Source organism: Neomonachus schauinslandi, chromosome 8 (assembly GCF_002201575.2).
Source record: "Neomonachus schauinslandi chromosome 8, ASM220157v2, whole genome shotgun sequence".
Lineage (NCBI taxonomy): Eukaryota > Metazoa > Chordata > Mammalia > Carnivora > Phocidae > Neomonachus > Neomonachus schauinslandi.
Genome location: NC_058410.1, coordinates 54,248,224 through 54,265,771, shown reverse-complemented (window position 1 = coordinate 54,265,771; position 17,548 = coordinate 54,248,224). Strand labels below are relative to the sequence as shown.

General features: G+C 38.0%; 1 protein-coding gene across 3 annotated transcripts in view; it reads right to left on the bottom strand.

Moving 5' to 3' along the window:
* Positions 1 to 14,134, bottom strand: part of ATG5 (autophagy related 5) — a 129,685-nt gene extending 115,551 nt beyond the window's left edge. Inside the window, exons 1-2 of one of the 3 annotated variants that reach the window (XM_044917688.1) lie at positions 13,792 to 14,134; positions 5,484 to 5,649 (exon numbers count right to left, since the gene is read on the bottom strand). In XM_044917688.1, the coding sequence (XP_044773623.1) occupies positions 5,484 to 5,591 (108 nt within the window). In that variant the 5' untranslated portion in view covers positions 5,592 to 5,649; positions 13,792 to 14,134. Of the gene's footprint in view, positions 1 to 5,483; positions 5,657 to 13,757 lie in introns of those variants that run through there. The other 2 variants (XM_021693685.2, XM_021693686.2) reach the window with 2 other exon arrangements.
* Positions 14,135 to 17,548: the final 3,414 nt, after the last annotated feature.

The following is a 17,548-nucleotide window of genomic DNA, read 5'->3' as shown; positions in this document are numbered from 1 at the left end:
ACTGAAATGTACTTGAAATCTTCTGTTCTAAATTAGCCTGTTGAAGTAATTTGTAAATAAGTATCTATAGTAGCATTAAGAAATAACACTAAGATTTGAGAATGACTATATTAAAGTATAGATACAACTTATCTAGTAAATAAGTAAAAATAAAAAAAAAATAACAGTAAAATGACATCATCCTGTCTTCTATATCCAGATAGTACCACTCACTGATTTTCTTAGGTGTATCTCATTGGTTTACTTTCTTTAATTATGGTAAAATGTATCTAGCATAAAATTTGCCATTTTTAAGTGTATACTTCATTGACATTAAATACATTCACACTGTTGTACAACCATCACCACTATCCATCTTCAGAATTTTTCATCATCCCAAGCTCAAATTCTGTACCAATCAATCAGTAACTCCCCCAATTCTCCTCCACAGGCCCTTGGACTATTCTAGATACTTCGCATAAGTGGAATCATGAAATATTTGTCCTTTTGTGTCTGGCTTAATTCACTTCCATTAATGTCTCTGAGGTTAAGTTCTTTTAATATGAAAAGGGTTAAACCCCTCTGGGGAAACTGTCAGCTACATGGAATCTTTTGTTCTCTCATTCTTGATTTAGCACTATCAAGTATTCAGTGAGTACTACACACGTGATTTTTTTTTTTCTATACAGCTTGAAAGGAATACATGTTTTATACAGCTGTATAGATTACTTATGGTTCTGAAAAAGGTAGCTGTAATATTTGTTTATACCAAATCCTAATTTTTCCACCAATTTTCAATTCTAAAATTAGGGACTTTTTCACCTAGAACAAAAGTAGAATTAAAATATACTAGAATTCTGTTCCATTTCAATGTGTGAGGCATCACACCAGGCAATGAAGATAGAGCACTGAATGTCAAGACAAGAGTTCTTGCTCTCACGGAGCTAACAGGCTAGAAAGATAGAAAAACAAAATTACAACTGTGATGAGTGCAAGGAGAAAGTAAAGAATGTTACAAGAGCAAGTAGCAAAGGAATTTAACCTCATCTAGGGGCTTAGGGAAAGCCTGGACAGGAAGTCTATGGTAAGGCAACAGCCAGGAGGTAAAGAGGAATGAACCAAACATGGGTGTTGTGGATGTCGGGTTGTGAGCAGGGGTGGGAGATCCTGCTGCTCATTCCAGACAGAGAAGGCATGGAATGAATACAAAAACAAAGACTGGCACAAGGAGGAACCATAAGAAGTTGAAAATGAAAGGAATGAAGAGGGTTGAGGCAGAATAGTACTGAAGAAGCAAGGGATGAGATCATGGAGAACGCTATAAACTACACAAAGGATCCTAAAGATGATGAAAGGCTACTAAAGGTTTTAAACAGGCAGGTGACAGGATCAGATATGTGTTTTGAAAAGATGACTCCAACCGCAAACTGAAAATGGAAAGAGGGCAAGAATGAAACCAGGGAAATTACTTAGTACTATGAAATCCCATCAGTTTTTAAATGGTGGTCTAAACTAGGCTATAGCAATGGGTATGGAAGAAACTGGGTAAGTTTCAAAGATATTTGAGATGTAAAATCAGATGGACTAAGTTACTGACTGAATGCCTGGGATATGGGAGAAGGAAGCAGTAAGGATGAGTCGTTTCTTAATTACTGGTAAGAGTAATTAATTAACTGGGTCTACTTGCAAAAACAGGAAGGGATTACAGCAGATGACCAGTCTGGAGGTAACGATGATGTGTGCAGTTTCAAAACACTCAGTTTGATACCCAGCAGGAAGACACATAGGTCTGGGGTTCAGGAGAAAAATCTTAGGAGTTGTCAAAATAAATACAAAGAGTTTTATCTCAACAAAGAGATAAAAATGGATGATAACTCCAGGGGAAAGTGAAGTGGGGGTGGGGGAGGCAAAGCCCCAAGGAATGCCAACATTGAGGAACAAGCAAAAGGAAAGACATCTGGCAAAGGAGACCAAAAAACCCCCCCCAGAAAGGTAGAAGCAAAACCAGAATTATGAGACATTGCAGAGCAAGAGTGAACAATGCCACAAAATGGAGAAAACAGCCAACAACAGTATCAAAACACCACTGAAGAGATCAAGCAAATGAAAATTCAAAAACAGACTCAAGGTTTGGCAAAAAAAAAGATGTGATTAGTGACTTCAGCAAAAACAGTTCTGTTGTAGTAGTGTGAAACTGTGATTCCAGTAAAGTAAGTGGGAAGGAGACAACGAGTACAGACAACCTTTTTAATAAGTCTGGCCATGAAGGGAAAGCAAGAGGGTGAAAAAGAGATGGAGTCAACAGATGATTGTTTTAGGGTAGGAAGGACTTAAAATAATATAAATGCTGCAAAAAAGGAGCTGGTAGGTAGAAGTTGAAAGTAAAAGAGAGAGAGAAGGCAGGGGTGGAGGTAGGAGAATATCAGAAACCCCCAGCTTCCTGAGGAAGACCATGGATGGGATTCAGAGCACAGAGAGAAGGTTGGGGCTTGCCAAGGAGGAAGGACACCTCTTCCATTAAAACAAGAGAGAAGTCAGTATGTGTGAGCACAGATATGTTTAGAAGACTTGGTGGCAGAAGGTTAAGGAAGCAGAAAGCAGGACGTGAGTTTACCTGTTAAGAGTGAAAAATAAGGTCAGGGCTCAAAGACATAGTCTTAGAGAAGAACAGAGACAGCTGACTAAGGAAACATAAAAGGACTGCAGTGTAATGGTTAGGGTCCACTCAGATTTATGATCAGGTGCATGACTGAGTGATTTCCTCTTGTAACAAGTCACAAAATATGAATGTAAATTAGTATGTTTTTACATTAGATAATCTAAATGAAAGGCAACAGTTTAAATGAATGTAAGAAAAACAACAGAAACTGAAAGACTAGTTTCTAACAGTTTTTCTTCCTAATATTCCCTGCAGAATAAGATATAATGCTCTGACATAGATATGGGATGTAGGCTGAAAGGAGATTTATGCAGAGGCAACAAATCAAAATGCAGAAATAAACAGGAATATATTTAACATTAATATTCTTTTCCATTGGAAACAGGCTCTTTGAATAATAATTTAATTTATAAATTTGGTATGAGTAAATATTTTTAAATCTAGTTTCTAAGAAATAAGGAATAAGCGCTATAAAAAGTAAACTATAGAGGCACCTGGCTGGCTTAATCAGTAGAGCTTGTGACTCTTGATCTCAGGGTCATGAGTTCAAGCCCCACGTTGGGTGCAGAGATTATTTAAAAATAAAATCTTTAAAAAAAAAAAAAGCAAACTACATTTTCATTCACCTATCCTTTCTACACATCCACCTGAACAAGACTGGACTTTGCAGGCCATGGTGATAATCCTGTTAATCACCTCACTTGAGCTTTGAGAATGTCTGGAAAAGAGGTTTACTGGCACCTAGGCTATGATATTTTTACCTCATTTCATCCAGAATCTTTACAATATTGTCATTATTATTAACTAAAGCAATTAAAAGTACATTCAAGTGTAATTTACAACCAAGACACATGTAAACTAAAACCAGACTAGCACTACCATTCTCACCTATAATTCTAAGATAACCACTGCTGATGTTTTTGTTTGTTTTCTTCCTGCATGTAGTAACTTATACTTAAGTATGCATGTACATATGTATGTAAAGAGCAAAATCTAGGTGATGCCACATGGTTTTAAACTGTGGTTTTTGTTTAATATTTATTATATGCCTGTCACCTGATATTTTTCAAAAACATAATCATAATTACCATATGAGTTTCTTTTGAGTGAAAAATGACGGAAAAATATATTTTAAAAAAATTATCAATTAGACAAAATAACTTTCTTCGTTCTATAGATATCCCCAATACTTGCTGCCATTTTCAATTCAATTAGAGACAACTAGAAAACAACTTACACTCCACTCTCACAACAATCTTTTTATATTTAACAGATTCATACATAAAGAAGGAAAAAAATTCATACATAAAGAAGGAAAAAAAGAAAGAAGCCTCTTTACTTAGATTAACTGCAGGAAGCTGTCAAACATCATATTCTGACTTAAAAGTAAACAGACTTAAATTACATATTTCTCGTATCTGCCACTTTGACCAACTAGACACATACATTCCTTTGTTTAGATACGATCAGAAAGGCACCAGAGGTTAAAAGTTTTAATTAAAATAACAGAAACTAGTTTGGAAACAAAACATAAGTGATATCCTACACATATTACAGAAGGAGAAGCAAAAAAAAAAAAAAAAATACATCTAACAAGTGAAATTCTTCTAAAAATAAACTGTGACCACATTTTGTTTTTAACTATGGAAATTTTTCTAAAGGCAGGAAAAAAAACTGCTGAGATTTCCAAAGTTAAAACGACCCAAAAGTATATGTTCAGTTATGATAACCTAAGTACTAGTAACCAAAGACTGCCCAATTTCTCTGAAATTATTTTCAGTAAGAAAACCCAAAGAGACCATTTAAAACAAAATCCCAACATGAATCTATAAGGCTTTCATGCACTGAGTGTCTACCGCTTGCATGACCTATGCCAGATGCTGAGGATACACAGAGTAAAATGAAACTGTTCCTGTACCCAAAAAGTGAGTGCATGGGGCTCCTTAAGTAGGTTCCTCCACCAGTCTGACTTCTCATGGCTGGAGCAGGTTGAGGAGCAGTGCTACCCCTCAAACAGACAAGGGAGAAAGCAAAGGGCAAGCTTTATTAAAGTGAAAAAAGAAAGTCCAACACCACAAATAAATTTCCACTTCTCCAGATATTCCTAGGTAAACAATATTATGTGTACCTGAGACAAAACTAAAATAATGACAACTGAGAATGTCTTTGTCTATTAGGACCTATTCAGTAAAAAGGCAGGATACTACTATTTCTGACTGACAGATGCTTAAGTTTGGGTTATATATGCACTTAGAAAAGGAAAAAAAGCAGGCTAAAATCAGAAGATATTTGATATTGTTTTCTAAAACAGACGACACTAATTCAAACGTACAAGTTTTTATTATATTTTATATATTGTTATATATATATATATTTTATATACATATAAATATATATATTTTTTATATAATACATATTAGTTTATCAACATATGAAAACACACACATTCATATGTTCATTGAGCTATAAAAAAGAATTTGGTAAACAGTTGCTTGGAACCACTTACATAAGGAAGAATCAAATCTGAGCCTATTATTTTCAAAATTGCTCCTATAGCACATAACTTATAATTCCATTATCACATATTATATATGTATGTATTCATGAGAAAAAGTCAAGACGGTCCCATAATCAACATGTCAACAGTTTTTTCCCTCTGGATGGTAGGATTAGAGGTAATTCTTAATTCCTTCCTTTTATTGATCTGTGTTTTCTAATTTTTTTCCGTAATAAGCAAGTATTAATTGTATATAAAATGTTGGGTAACAGCCTCCAGGTTCTTAGAGCTTCATTTACAAAAACGGACAAAGTTAGATATCCCATTTTTCATCATCAACATACTTACATAATATGGTTCTGCCTCCCGTTCAGTTATCTCATCCTGATACAGGGTGAAACAAGTTGGAATTCGTCCAAACCACACATCTCGAAGCACATCTTTGTCATCTGTCATTCTTCCAATGGTTAAAGCAGTGCATATAGGCTAAATTTTTTTCTCACCCAAAGCCAAACTGAAAATAAAATGAAGAGCATTAGTCAGATCCTTGCAAGGATAAATGAACACACTCTAAAACAAAGAAAGATTATAGGAAAAATGAATGCCACAACAATCATTCATTTCAAAAAAGTGTGTGATCAGCATTCTTTAGAACGAATGAAAAATCAGTACAATAAATTCTAAAGGCAGAGCTATTATTTATTTAAAAGGATCATACAAGTAAGTAATTCAAAATTACGTGTGCTAACTTAACTTATGCGACTAATGAACCACAGCCAAAGTGAAGCTATACTCGTATCATTCTCTCAAGCCCCAGGAGAGTCTATTGCTCATCTAAAGGGAAGTCTTCCTATATCCTTATGGTCCCTTAGAGGCCAACTCCAAACTATCATCCCCACAATTATCCCTGCCCCATCTAATATATTCAACCTCTCCTACTCCATCTAGATAGTTTGCTTTTGCTGGGGGGGGGGGGGGAATACACACACACACACACATCCTGGTGTATAGACTTTGTATAGACCTATTTTCATCCTAAATTTCTAAATTTCATCCTGTCCATGGTTTGATTCCACCAATATTTCCAATCTTATTTACTATACTTTTTATAAACCCTCTAGCAAAACTGGCAATTTAAATACCTTGCTCTCTGTCCTACCATCCCCCGTGACTAATATGCTCATCTCTCACCTGTTCAAATCCTACCCACTCTGCAAACCCAGCTCCCAATCCTCTGCCACCATGAGTAGTATTAAATGCTTCTACTCTGAACTTAAAATATTCTTTATACCACAAATTTGGCACTAAATCTGCAAACTGAAATATTCTGGGTATGATAGAAGAATATGGCTTTTGGCCTCTGTAATATCCAAGTGTCTTCCAGCACTAATATTCCACAACTAGGTAACAATGCAATATACAGTATGAGTAAATGCAGAAATAAACACTGTCAGTACCTGGATACTAAGATTCAGTATCTTTCTACTCATGTATTTCTTTATATATATATTTTTTTCTTTATAGGCTAGCATACCCTATGGAAACATTTTAAATAACCATATCAGTTTAGCCAAATACCAATTACTAACACTGAATTATTCAAAGAGCTTTTCTCTCTTTTCTCGTCCACTGACCAATGCCAAGTGCATCAGGACTGCCATTAATTAATTAGCCAAAGATAAAAAAAACCAAATAGAGTTCTGAATTTTGTATCACTATACTTAAATGCACCTTGGAGGTCAATTGGATGCAATATTATCTACAGGTAAATAAACTGAAAGAGGTGAAAAAATCTGTCCAACATTACAAGAGCACTAAGTAACAGTTAAACCAGGATAAACATTCCAAGACCACTAAAGTAACAGTGAAACCAGGATAACAAATCTGGTCACTGAGTTACTGAACTGAGTCTAGTGCTCTTTCTGGCATATTACAGGGTTTTAATTTTTATTAAAGCATATCCATAAAAGTCACCATTTTAAGCAAATGATATAAGCATTCACATATCATATAATTCCACCCTGATACACTTCAAATTCAAACAACACATTGAGTTTCTCTGCAGAGAATTCCCAAGTTTACGTATCACACAAAATTAACTCACTGAAAATAGAGAAGACCTCACTACTTCCAGATTACATTAATACTTTGTTCTTTATGAATAAATTTACTGATGACAGGAAATAATGAAATCTAAGTTATGGCAAATAAGTAAACCTAAAGCTGAATCCAATACAGAGGTGGTAAGCAGTCGTTTCTGTAACTATAATACAGCCCATTAACCATTAGCTACAACTAAGATTCCTCTCTCGCTCACAAAGAAAAAAAAACTTGAGGCAAAGAGCTCCTTTCCTAAGAGATTTTAAGAACACTGAAATACAATTTTAAAGTTGAAAGTCACTATCAATATTGTCACATTGGATAATTTTTCTGCCTCAGAAAAAAATAGGTAGACAATATAATTCAAAAGAAAATTAAAAGTTAAAGTGAGTATGGCCACTTAAATAAAGTCCATTTCTACAAGTTCTTTCCTTCTCTCCAACCACTGTCCTCTCAAGAAGGAATAATCATCTGATTTGCCAGAGTCCAGGACACCATTTGAGCCTTGTTTATTAACAGGCAGGGATTACCATAAATAAAAATATCACGGATTTGGGTATGGCTCCATTCTCTCCCCTCTACTCTGCCAGATGACAATACCTGACCCCCCTGCTGTTTCTTTCCATGGCATTTTCTTCTGCTTCTTCCTTTCACGTGTCAGAATCAGTAAGAAGAAGTGGCCAATGTCTTCCTTTTCTCTGTTTCTGGGAGTCTCTCCCCAACAGTGATAGAAGTATGGACTTATCTTTTACTGGCTTTATACCTAAAACCCCACTGCAGAACTTTGGTAAACTGGGCTGGAACATAAGACTTTACCAAAGTTCGAAGGTAGGATTTTAGGTACAAAACCAGTGAAAGAAAAATCAGTACCTTATTTCCCATATACCACTGTTTCTTATGTATATATTCCTTGCAGGGAAGATCTGACTGAGCCAGGGCAGCTGAAGGTGTCATGTGGTAGTCAATACAAATTTTACAAAACAGTAGAAATTTCTAAACAGATTTATGAAAACTTCAAACAAGGCTACTAACTGCGTCAAAATACACAGATTTATAGCATCGTAAAATGTTAGTCTTTCAATATTAATAAATATTCACATATAATGAATTATGTAAGAAAGCATGCAAATACACTTAACTCAAAAATGTGCCAAAAAACTAACTGATACATGGATAAAACTAAAAGATGTATTAAATTATCTTTTTTAAAACAGAAGCAGAAAAACAAAATTTAACTCTTGAGAGGCACTACAATGTGGGGGTTCAAAATACAGAATATGGAGCCAGATTGCCTGGATTCAAAACCTAGTTTTATCACTCTGTGACCTCAACTAAGTCAATTAACTTCTCATGTCTTAGTTTTCTCATCTGTGAAATGTGAATAACAGCACTTACCCCATAAAATAGATAAAATTAATACATGTAAAGCACTTAGGGCAATGCCTATAATATAGTATTATAAAGTGTCTACTATAATTTACAGAACCAATAAGAGCATGTCTCAAAATTGAACACTGGGAGACGTCTGGGTGGCGCAGTGAGTTGGGCATCCAACTCTTGGTTTTAGCTCAGGTCCTGATCTCAGGGTCCCAAGACTGAGTGACACATCCAGCTCCTCACTCAGGGCAGAGTCTGCTTGATATTCTCTCTCCCTCTCTCACTGCCCTTCCCATTCATGCTCTCTCTCTCTCATAAATCTTTTAAAAAAATTGAACAGTGCTATTAACACTCAATATAAAGTCAATCAATATTTGATCATTTGCTATGCCCAGCTGTGTGGCAGATGCTGAGGACATAAAAGATGATGATGGTAGTGACAATAACAACTTTTTAAAAACCTCAGGCATTGTCCAGAAGATATTATCTCCTAATCTATTAAACATACCATAAACTTTCATATCTTTTCCATGGCTCTGCTCATGCTGGTGGTTCCTTACCCTAAAGCAGCCTTCCCTACCTTGTTTTCTGACTTAAAACATCCTTTAGGACCCAGCTCAAGATAGCCTTTCTTTTATGCATAACTCAGGTGAAACCTTTCTTTTCTCACGGCACTTCTACTTTTACAACACTTATAAACTTACAGTAAAGACTTTTTTATCTGATTTCAGATCTCGTATTTTCATTTATGTCATACGGTTGCCAGCATCCCTTCCAACTCCAAAATGTCCATGGTTATAATTAAATGCTATTTTATGAAAGCTTTCATAAGGGAGGAGGGTGGAAAGGAAGAAGACAAATATTAATATCCCCTATAGTGTTCAGGGAAGAATTTAAAAGATATGGAACTTGAAGAATGTGTAGAATATAAAAGAATGAGTATATGCAGAATGGGTAGAATTATTCACTAGGTAAAATATGGAATAAAGACGACAAATATTCCAAGCAGGGCAAAATAGCATCAATAAAGGCAGAAAGTATGCAGGAGCAATGTGCGTGCCAATTTTTTAGGAAACTGAGTTGGGAGGGGTAGTAGATGATGAAAGAACTGATATTGTGACATGTTTTAATATCACCTGGGATCCCAGCCAAATCACTTTACTACAATTTCCTTACCTATGAAATTCATCAGGCTGTTCTGGAAAAAAAAAATCTATAGAATATTTGACATGGTACTGGACACATAGTAAGTGCTGAGAAATAAAAGCAATTATTATTTCTTTACTGTCAAATCTGTAAATGTAAAGTGAGACTAGATCATGAAGCATACCAGATAGAAGACTGTGGGTTCTCAATTTCATCCAACAAGCCTACAAAGCCTGTAAGGTTTTATAACAGTGAGATTAAAACTACCTAGTAGCAGTGCACAAAAGGAGATCCCAAGTCAAAGAGAGGGTAGCCAGGAAGCAATTTCAACACTAAGGCATATAATAATGAGTGCCTAACCTAGACTGGTAGTGGCGGATAGATGAGAGACAGATACGAGGTCTTTCCAAGGAAGAATGAATAGAAGTTAATGAAAAACTGGCTCAGGGATAAAGAACAAGGACATGGAAGATTTAAATGCTGACAGCAGGCAATACAGACAGAAAGTTAAGGGGTTTTGAAATCAGAGTGACATGGGTTTAAACCCAGACTTCTACCTGTGAGCTGTGTCCTAGTATCCTGACATCTTTGAACCTTGTATTTGTAAACTGAAGATAATTCTAATTTCACAAGGCTGTTGGGTGTTTAGCACCTGGTGACCACTCAATAAATGATATATGTATTTAATACATGATTTCCTCATGCCTCCATGACCTGTCTCCTTAAACATCCTTGTCCTCTTATTTTTGGCCAATTCTTAATCCTCTTTTAAGAGTCAGCTTAACATCAGCTTCTTGGGAAGCTTTCCACTAAGCAATCTCCAATCTAATTACTTCTATAATAGCATGTTATAACCATGTATTGCAGTTACATTTATCTTATCTGTCTCTTGCCCATCCCCACAATGAACTGTGAGTTCACTGACAGCCGAAGCAGAATCATATTTACTTTGTACCCTCAATATTAGCATAATTAGCACATAGCAGACTCTGTAATTTTTGTTAAACAATTGGAAAAATGTATAAAATATATATATTGAAAAGTTACACTAGCTACTTAAGAAACTTTTCTGCCTAAACTCTTCTCCAAATCAGTACAATCACACTTTAAATACAGCAAATTTCATTATTTTGCAAGAATATTTTCCCCTCTCATAGATACACTACACTTTCATCACCATGCATCCAATTAGAAGGCAATATTTTTCAAGCACAGAAATCACAACCCATGATGCAGTCTACTAGAAGTAAGCTTGTGGAGGACAGGGCTATTTCCTGACTGCTGAATTCTCTGCAACTAATTCAAGGCCTGGAACAATGCAAGTTCCCAGCCAACAACATTTAGCAAACAGCACAGGAAGTATAATAAAAATATAATGCACAATTACTAGTCTCTTTCACACCACAAACCAAGAAAGGCTAACCTATTACTTGAAGCTATTCTGCTGACAAAATCCCCAACTACCTAGAAATTACTTAAAATATCAAATACCTACTGGTAGTAATTTGAAAACATCTAAAAATAATCTATGCTGGCTGGTCTCCTTTTAAATTCATGAACACTAACCTCAAAAGTAGGCCCTGAGTACTGTCCAGCGTTCCTGCATTTCCGGAGTCCATTTATTCTCCCACTGTCCTAGATCACCATTTCGTATCTCCTCTCTCCCCTAATTTTCGCGTCTCCTTCCTCACTCTCTCACAGCTAATGAACTAGCTTTCTATTTCCTTCTATCCTGTTACGAAGGATGAGTGGTTATCAACAGGGGGTTTAATGAACAGCCCAACCCCCATCCTGGAGGAATAGCTCCTAAATATCTCCAACCTCCTACCAATCTTGAAGTGCACCTTGAACCACACCTTTGGAGATCTCTCATGGCTTTAAATATCATTTACACAGTAACAATTCCCACATTTATATCTTCAGCCCAGACTTCTCTTCTGAACTCCAGTTTCATAGACACTATGCAATATTGACATTTCATTTGAAAATTCAGCATGTGTAAACAGAAAATGATTTCAGACCTTCCTCCCTCATCTCCCTATTATTCTGTGGTCTTCCCCAAATCACAAAGTGGTAACTGCTCTCTAGTTGCTAAGCCATAAATCTTGGAGTCATCCTTGACCCTTCATACCTACTGCTTTAGCTTAGACACAAGTTCAGAATTTGGCCATTTCTCACCATCATCACTATTATCACACTGATCCATGTCACCTTGACCTTTAACCTGGATAAATGGCCTACTAAGGGGTCTCATTATTTCTGCCCTTGCTAGAGACAAACAACATAGCAATCAGAAAGATCCTTTTAAACACAAGTCACATCAGTTTACTCCTTTACTCAAACCCTACTATCTCATTCAAAGTAAAAACTAAAGTCCTTACAAAGTCCTATAAGGCTGTATATGACCCGCCGCATTCTGACCTGATTAGCTACTTCTCCCCCTTTTTGCTCACTCAGCTCCAGCCAAACTAGCTGGTATGCTCCTGTCTCAGGGACTTTGTGATAGGTCTAATGGCTCATTCCACTACATCCACATGAAATCCTTCTTTATCACTTTCAGTTCTCTACTCAAATATCATCTTTTCTAAAGCCACCACTGCAATTTCCTATGCAGGCCGCTGACATTCCTTGTTACCCTTCACGACTTTATTCTTTCTCTCTAGCACTTTTCACCACCTGACATATTTTTAAATTAATTTTTTAAATCTTTTTTTTTTTTAAGATTTTATTTATTCATTTGACAGAGAGAGACACAGCGAGAGAGGGAACACAAGCAGGGGGAGTGAGAGAGGGAGAAGCAGGCTTCCCACTGAGCAGGGAGCCCGAGGCAGGGCTCGATTCCAGGACCCTGGGATCATGACTTGAGCCACCCAGGCGCCCCTTAATTAATTTTTACATTAATGTCTTCCCCTCCCACCCTCAAAGTGAACTATATGATGGCAAGAATTTTTATTGTTTTGTTCACTGTTTATTTTTATATTTACTTTTTGTTCAGTGCCTGGCACATAACAGGCACTCAGTATTTGTTAAATTAATAAAGCAAACCTACACTTGAGTATGTACATTATTCTAAATAGTCATAGTCATATAGTATCATTCTGCTCATTTCCCCCAGTTTTAACCAGCATATCTTTGAAGATCAGGGCACATACTCAAAGCTGGCATAAAACTATAAAATTCCCCTCAACTACTACCCTCAGCCCAATATCTTTAACTTTCAAATTTAAAATTCAACCAACAAATCCATGTATGGAAATCACAAACAATTAAGTTCAAATGCAAGTACCCGAGCTCAAAAGACTCTGAGATTTATCACGTGGATTCTGGAAGGCCTTGGAAGTTCAGAGATGTCTGATAGTCTCTTGAGTTCTGATTGTTGCTGAAGACATGCTGTGCCTCACCACCCCTGAGGAAAATCTAGAACCAACCCAATTTCCCTACGTTCCTCCAGTTTCAGGTATGATTTGAAAATAATCCAAAGTATAAAGGATGTGAAAGTTCTTTGCCAACAGAAAATGACTTCGTTAGAACTAAATATTATTATTAAAATTAGAATGAATGCCGTTGAGAAAAGAAATTGGAGGAAACACCCACTAAATTCGGACAGAATCGAACTGCCTGTGAAATAATTACAATTTAAGTAACTGTTCCACGAAAAATGCACGTCTTAAACTAAATTCTAGAGCCTGCGATAAGACGCTAGGCTTCCTACTTTAATAAGGAACTGACATATTCCCGGAGAGAGATCACACAGGCTACACCCTCCGGCCTGCCCAAGGTCCTCGGGGGCGGCGCCTGGCCAACCCCACCTCCCCCGGAGGAACCACCTCCACCCGCCACCGCCGCCCGGGGGAGCGCTCCTCCAGCCGGCTACTCGCCCCTCCCTCTTACCACACCTACCTAGCACCTCCCCAACCCTTCTCCTCCAGGCATTTCTCCACACTACGAAAACGGGGAGACGGAGACACACACACACATACACAGTCACACACACCCTACCAGAAACGCCAGCTCCTTCTCCGGCTTCCCGCACCGGTGAAGACGCTCGGATCCCGGGTTCTGGCAGGGCGGCGGCGCAGGGTGCTTGACCCACTGTCCCGCAGAGCCGCGCGAGCCCGGAGTCCCGAGAGCCCGCGCAGCCGCAGAACGCAGCGGCGCGGAGGTCGGAGCCGAGCCCTGCTGCACTTCCGCCCTCCGGTATCCTGCCAATACAACCCGCAGCGCCGCGGGGCCTTGGAAGCCCACAGCAAGTCCAGTCACCCTCGGCGCCCGGAGATGACGTCACGGGAACCCACGTGGCCCGCACTCCACCCTCCGCTTTCCGCCCAACCCCGCGAGGAGGCCCGAGCCGCGCTGGAGCATGCGCAGACAGAGCGGAGTGCTTGAACAGGGGGTCAAACCACTGGCAAGTTTACAGCTAATACCCTGTTAGAGGAGTCTCGCGCCTTTGGCATTGTTGGTGTTCGGGGAGGCTAATGTAAGTTCTGTCAGAGTAGAGAGTTTTTAAAAATACTGAGACGCTGCCCCGTAGAGCTTGACCGCAGCCTCTCTTGCCTGGCTTCACAGAATCATATTAATAAAATGTTGGTTTTCAAAGTGTTTTCTTTTCTCATTTGATCTTCTCAACTTTGTCAGACCCACAGCAGGGATTAATAGCCGTATTTAACAGAAGAAGACTACACATGAGTAGTGAAGCCCTCTCATCCAACCAATAGGGCATACCTTTATGTTTGTGAAAATAAGAGCAATTAAAAAACTAACTCCTAAAGAGTGTTTGAATTTGATCTATCCATAAGTCTTAGCTGGGCATTTAACATCTTTCTCTTAATTATGCATGACATATAACATAATTCCATACATGCCAGGTAAATACTGTGCGGACACTCAAAATAGGTTCCTGATCATTGGAAAATTTAGATAAATCCTAGTAGTAGCTACAGGATTCTCTTAAAAAGATGAATCTTCTTGGAGATCGACTAGTCCAATGATTTTCAAATGATGAGTCACAACCCATTGGTGGCTCATCAAATCAAGTTAATGGATCATGACTGTCTTTTTTTTTTAATGAAATAAAGTAAAAAAAATATTGGCATCCTTCACACGTTAAGGGTAAATATTGTTTCCTGAAATTTCTACTTCAGAATGTATGTGGATAGGAATGTGAAATACATTTCTTGGTATAAATAGCAGTCCAAAAAGTTTGAAAGCCATAGTCTGGTCCACTCCACCTACTCAGTATCCCCAATAGTCGGCCATTAGCCTCTGTAAAAAAGCTCTTGGAATTAAGATGCCCCACTGTAGGAACCAGACTAACATCCTCTTGGACGAATTGGCCATGATGACCACTCTGTGACTTGAAGCCTTCTTGAGCACATCCTCCACACATACATTCTTTCTTTTTGTTTAACCATACTATATTCCCCAGCCTCTAGGGTTATAAAAGCAGGTCTTACAAGAGGTGAGGTCTTGTAGCCACCCAAGACACGCTTCTGCCGGTAAGTCCCCTTAATAAATCATTTCTCATCAAGCTGGACTTACGGCCTTTTTCTTTGGGCTTATGACTCCTTAAGCCTTTGGAGGTCATTTGCCTATACCTCCCTTTCACAGAACACCTACCTTCCCCACGGTAGCCAAAACTACATGGAATTTACTTGGAAATACATCCAAAATGTTAGGTGGTTTTATGGGTGGATAGAGGAATGGGTAGATAGATAAATATGTGATAATGCATAAAATGTAAATAATAGAATCTAGGTGGTAAGTATACAGGCATTCACTATAGGATTCTTTCAACTTTGCTGTATGTTTGAAAAATAAAATAATAATAAAATGTCAGGGGAAAACTATGGAGAACCTAATAGGAAGAAAGTTATTACATCAAGTTAAAATCCAGCTTCCTGTAACTTTTAAGAATTGACCCTATTTTCTTCCTTTCTCCCCTTGTCCGTTCCCAACCTTGTGACTACAATGTACAATAGAAATATCTAACCCCTATTCTAATAGACGGCACTTCAGATATGAAAAAATAGCTCTCATGCTCCATAACTCACTTGGGGCTAACAAATGTCAGTTCTTTCAGCCAATCTTCACATGACATACCTCTCCTCTGGATATGGTCCAGTTATCAGTGTCCCTATTAAATAGTTGTACTCTTTCCCATCTCATGATTATGTTCCTTGAGCAAAAATTTGGAAATAAGAGGGACTCTATATTTGTTCTCTGTCATTTCCATTTGTCAAGATTATGTCTTATCTCTCAGTGGCACTATATCTTTCAAATTGTTGTTCTATGAAGATAACTTTTAAAGAGGTCTTTTTGACCTTACCATTTCCCCCAAGACTCAACTCATTCCGGGTTACTCTCAGGCAGCCATTTGAATTATGTGAACTTGCACATAAAGTCCTCTAAAATTCTGGATTCAAAGGAGAGACTCCAGACAAGTCTCTGATAATAACATGCTTTCTTTACTTCTCATCATTAATAGTCTGCACTTGTAAAGCCAGGGTTTTATTTTTGCATGTCTCACAACTTGTAAGACTCAAAGCTGTGGGATCACAACTTTCTTTGCTCTAAATTTACTTAACTTTGCTTTCCTAAACTCTAAGATGTCTCTACTATCCCCGTGAACTCTAACGTGACATTACTTCCTGACCCAAAGGTCCCATCTACTGACTTCTGTCTCCAACCTGCTAGTTTCAGAGGATGAATTAGTTAAGCCAAATATAATTCTTCCACTTCAGCTCTGACTGTGCTCCAACCATGTAACCTGTCTCCCCAAATGCCCTCACTTCTGGTTTCTTTCTTCAGTCAATGGACATACTCAAGTGTGCTCCCATCCTATTAAAGTCCGTCATCACTCTTTACTTAAGCCTTCTTGAGCACATCCTCCACACATACATTCTTTCTTTTTGTTTAACCATACTATATTCCCCAGCCTCTAGGGTTATAAAAGCAGGTCTTACAAGAGGTGAGGTCTTGTAGCCACCCAAGACACGCCACCCAAGACACCAGTTAGGATAGCCTCCTAACTGGTCTCCCTGACTCCAGCCTTGCTCCATCTATATTTGACCTTGATTTCAACCAGAGTGGATTATAGTCACCCCCACTTATCCACAGAGGATATGTTCCAAGACTCCCCGCTGTGGATGCCTGAAACCACAGATAGTACCAAACCCATATATACGCTATATTTTTTCCTACACATACATACCTATGATAAAATTTCATTTACAAATTAGGCACAGTGAGAGATTAATAACAATAACTAATAATAAAATAGAACAATTATAACAATATACTATAATAAAAGTTTTGTGAATGTGGTCTCTCTCAAAATATTGTAGTGCACTCACCCATCTGGTAAGGATGTGAAATGATAGAATGCCCACATGATGCGTTGAAGTGAGGTGAATGACACAGGCAATGTCCTGTAATATTAGGATATGTTGACCTTCTTCCGACAATATATCGGAAGGAGAATCATCTGCTTCCAGACCTCAACTGACCGCTGGTAACTGAAACTGCAAAAAGTGAAACCATGGATAAGGGAGCACTACCTTATGCATGCACTCTAACCATGTCACTCTGATACTTAGAACCTTTTGGTGATTCCTTCTGGGCAAATTCCTAGTTTCTTTGCGTGATCAATTGGTTCTTTCCCTCCTTTCCCAGTTCTCCTTGTTTTGCACTTCAAACTCTAATAGCGTCAAACACTTTGCAGTTCTGTGCACCCAGGCTATGTCAGGCTCTGTGCTCTTGATCCCTCTGTCCTGCTGCCTGAAATGCTATCC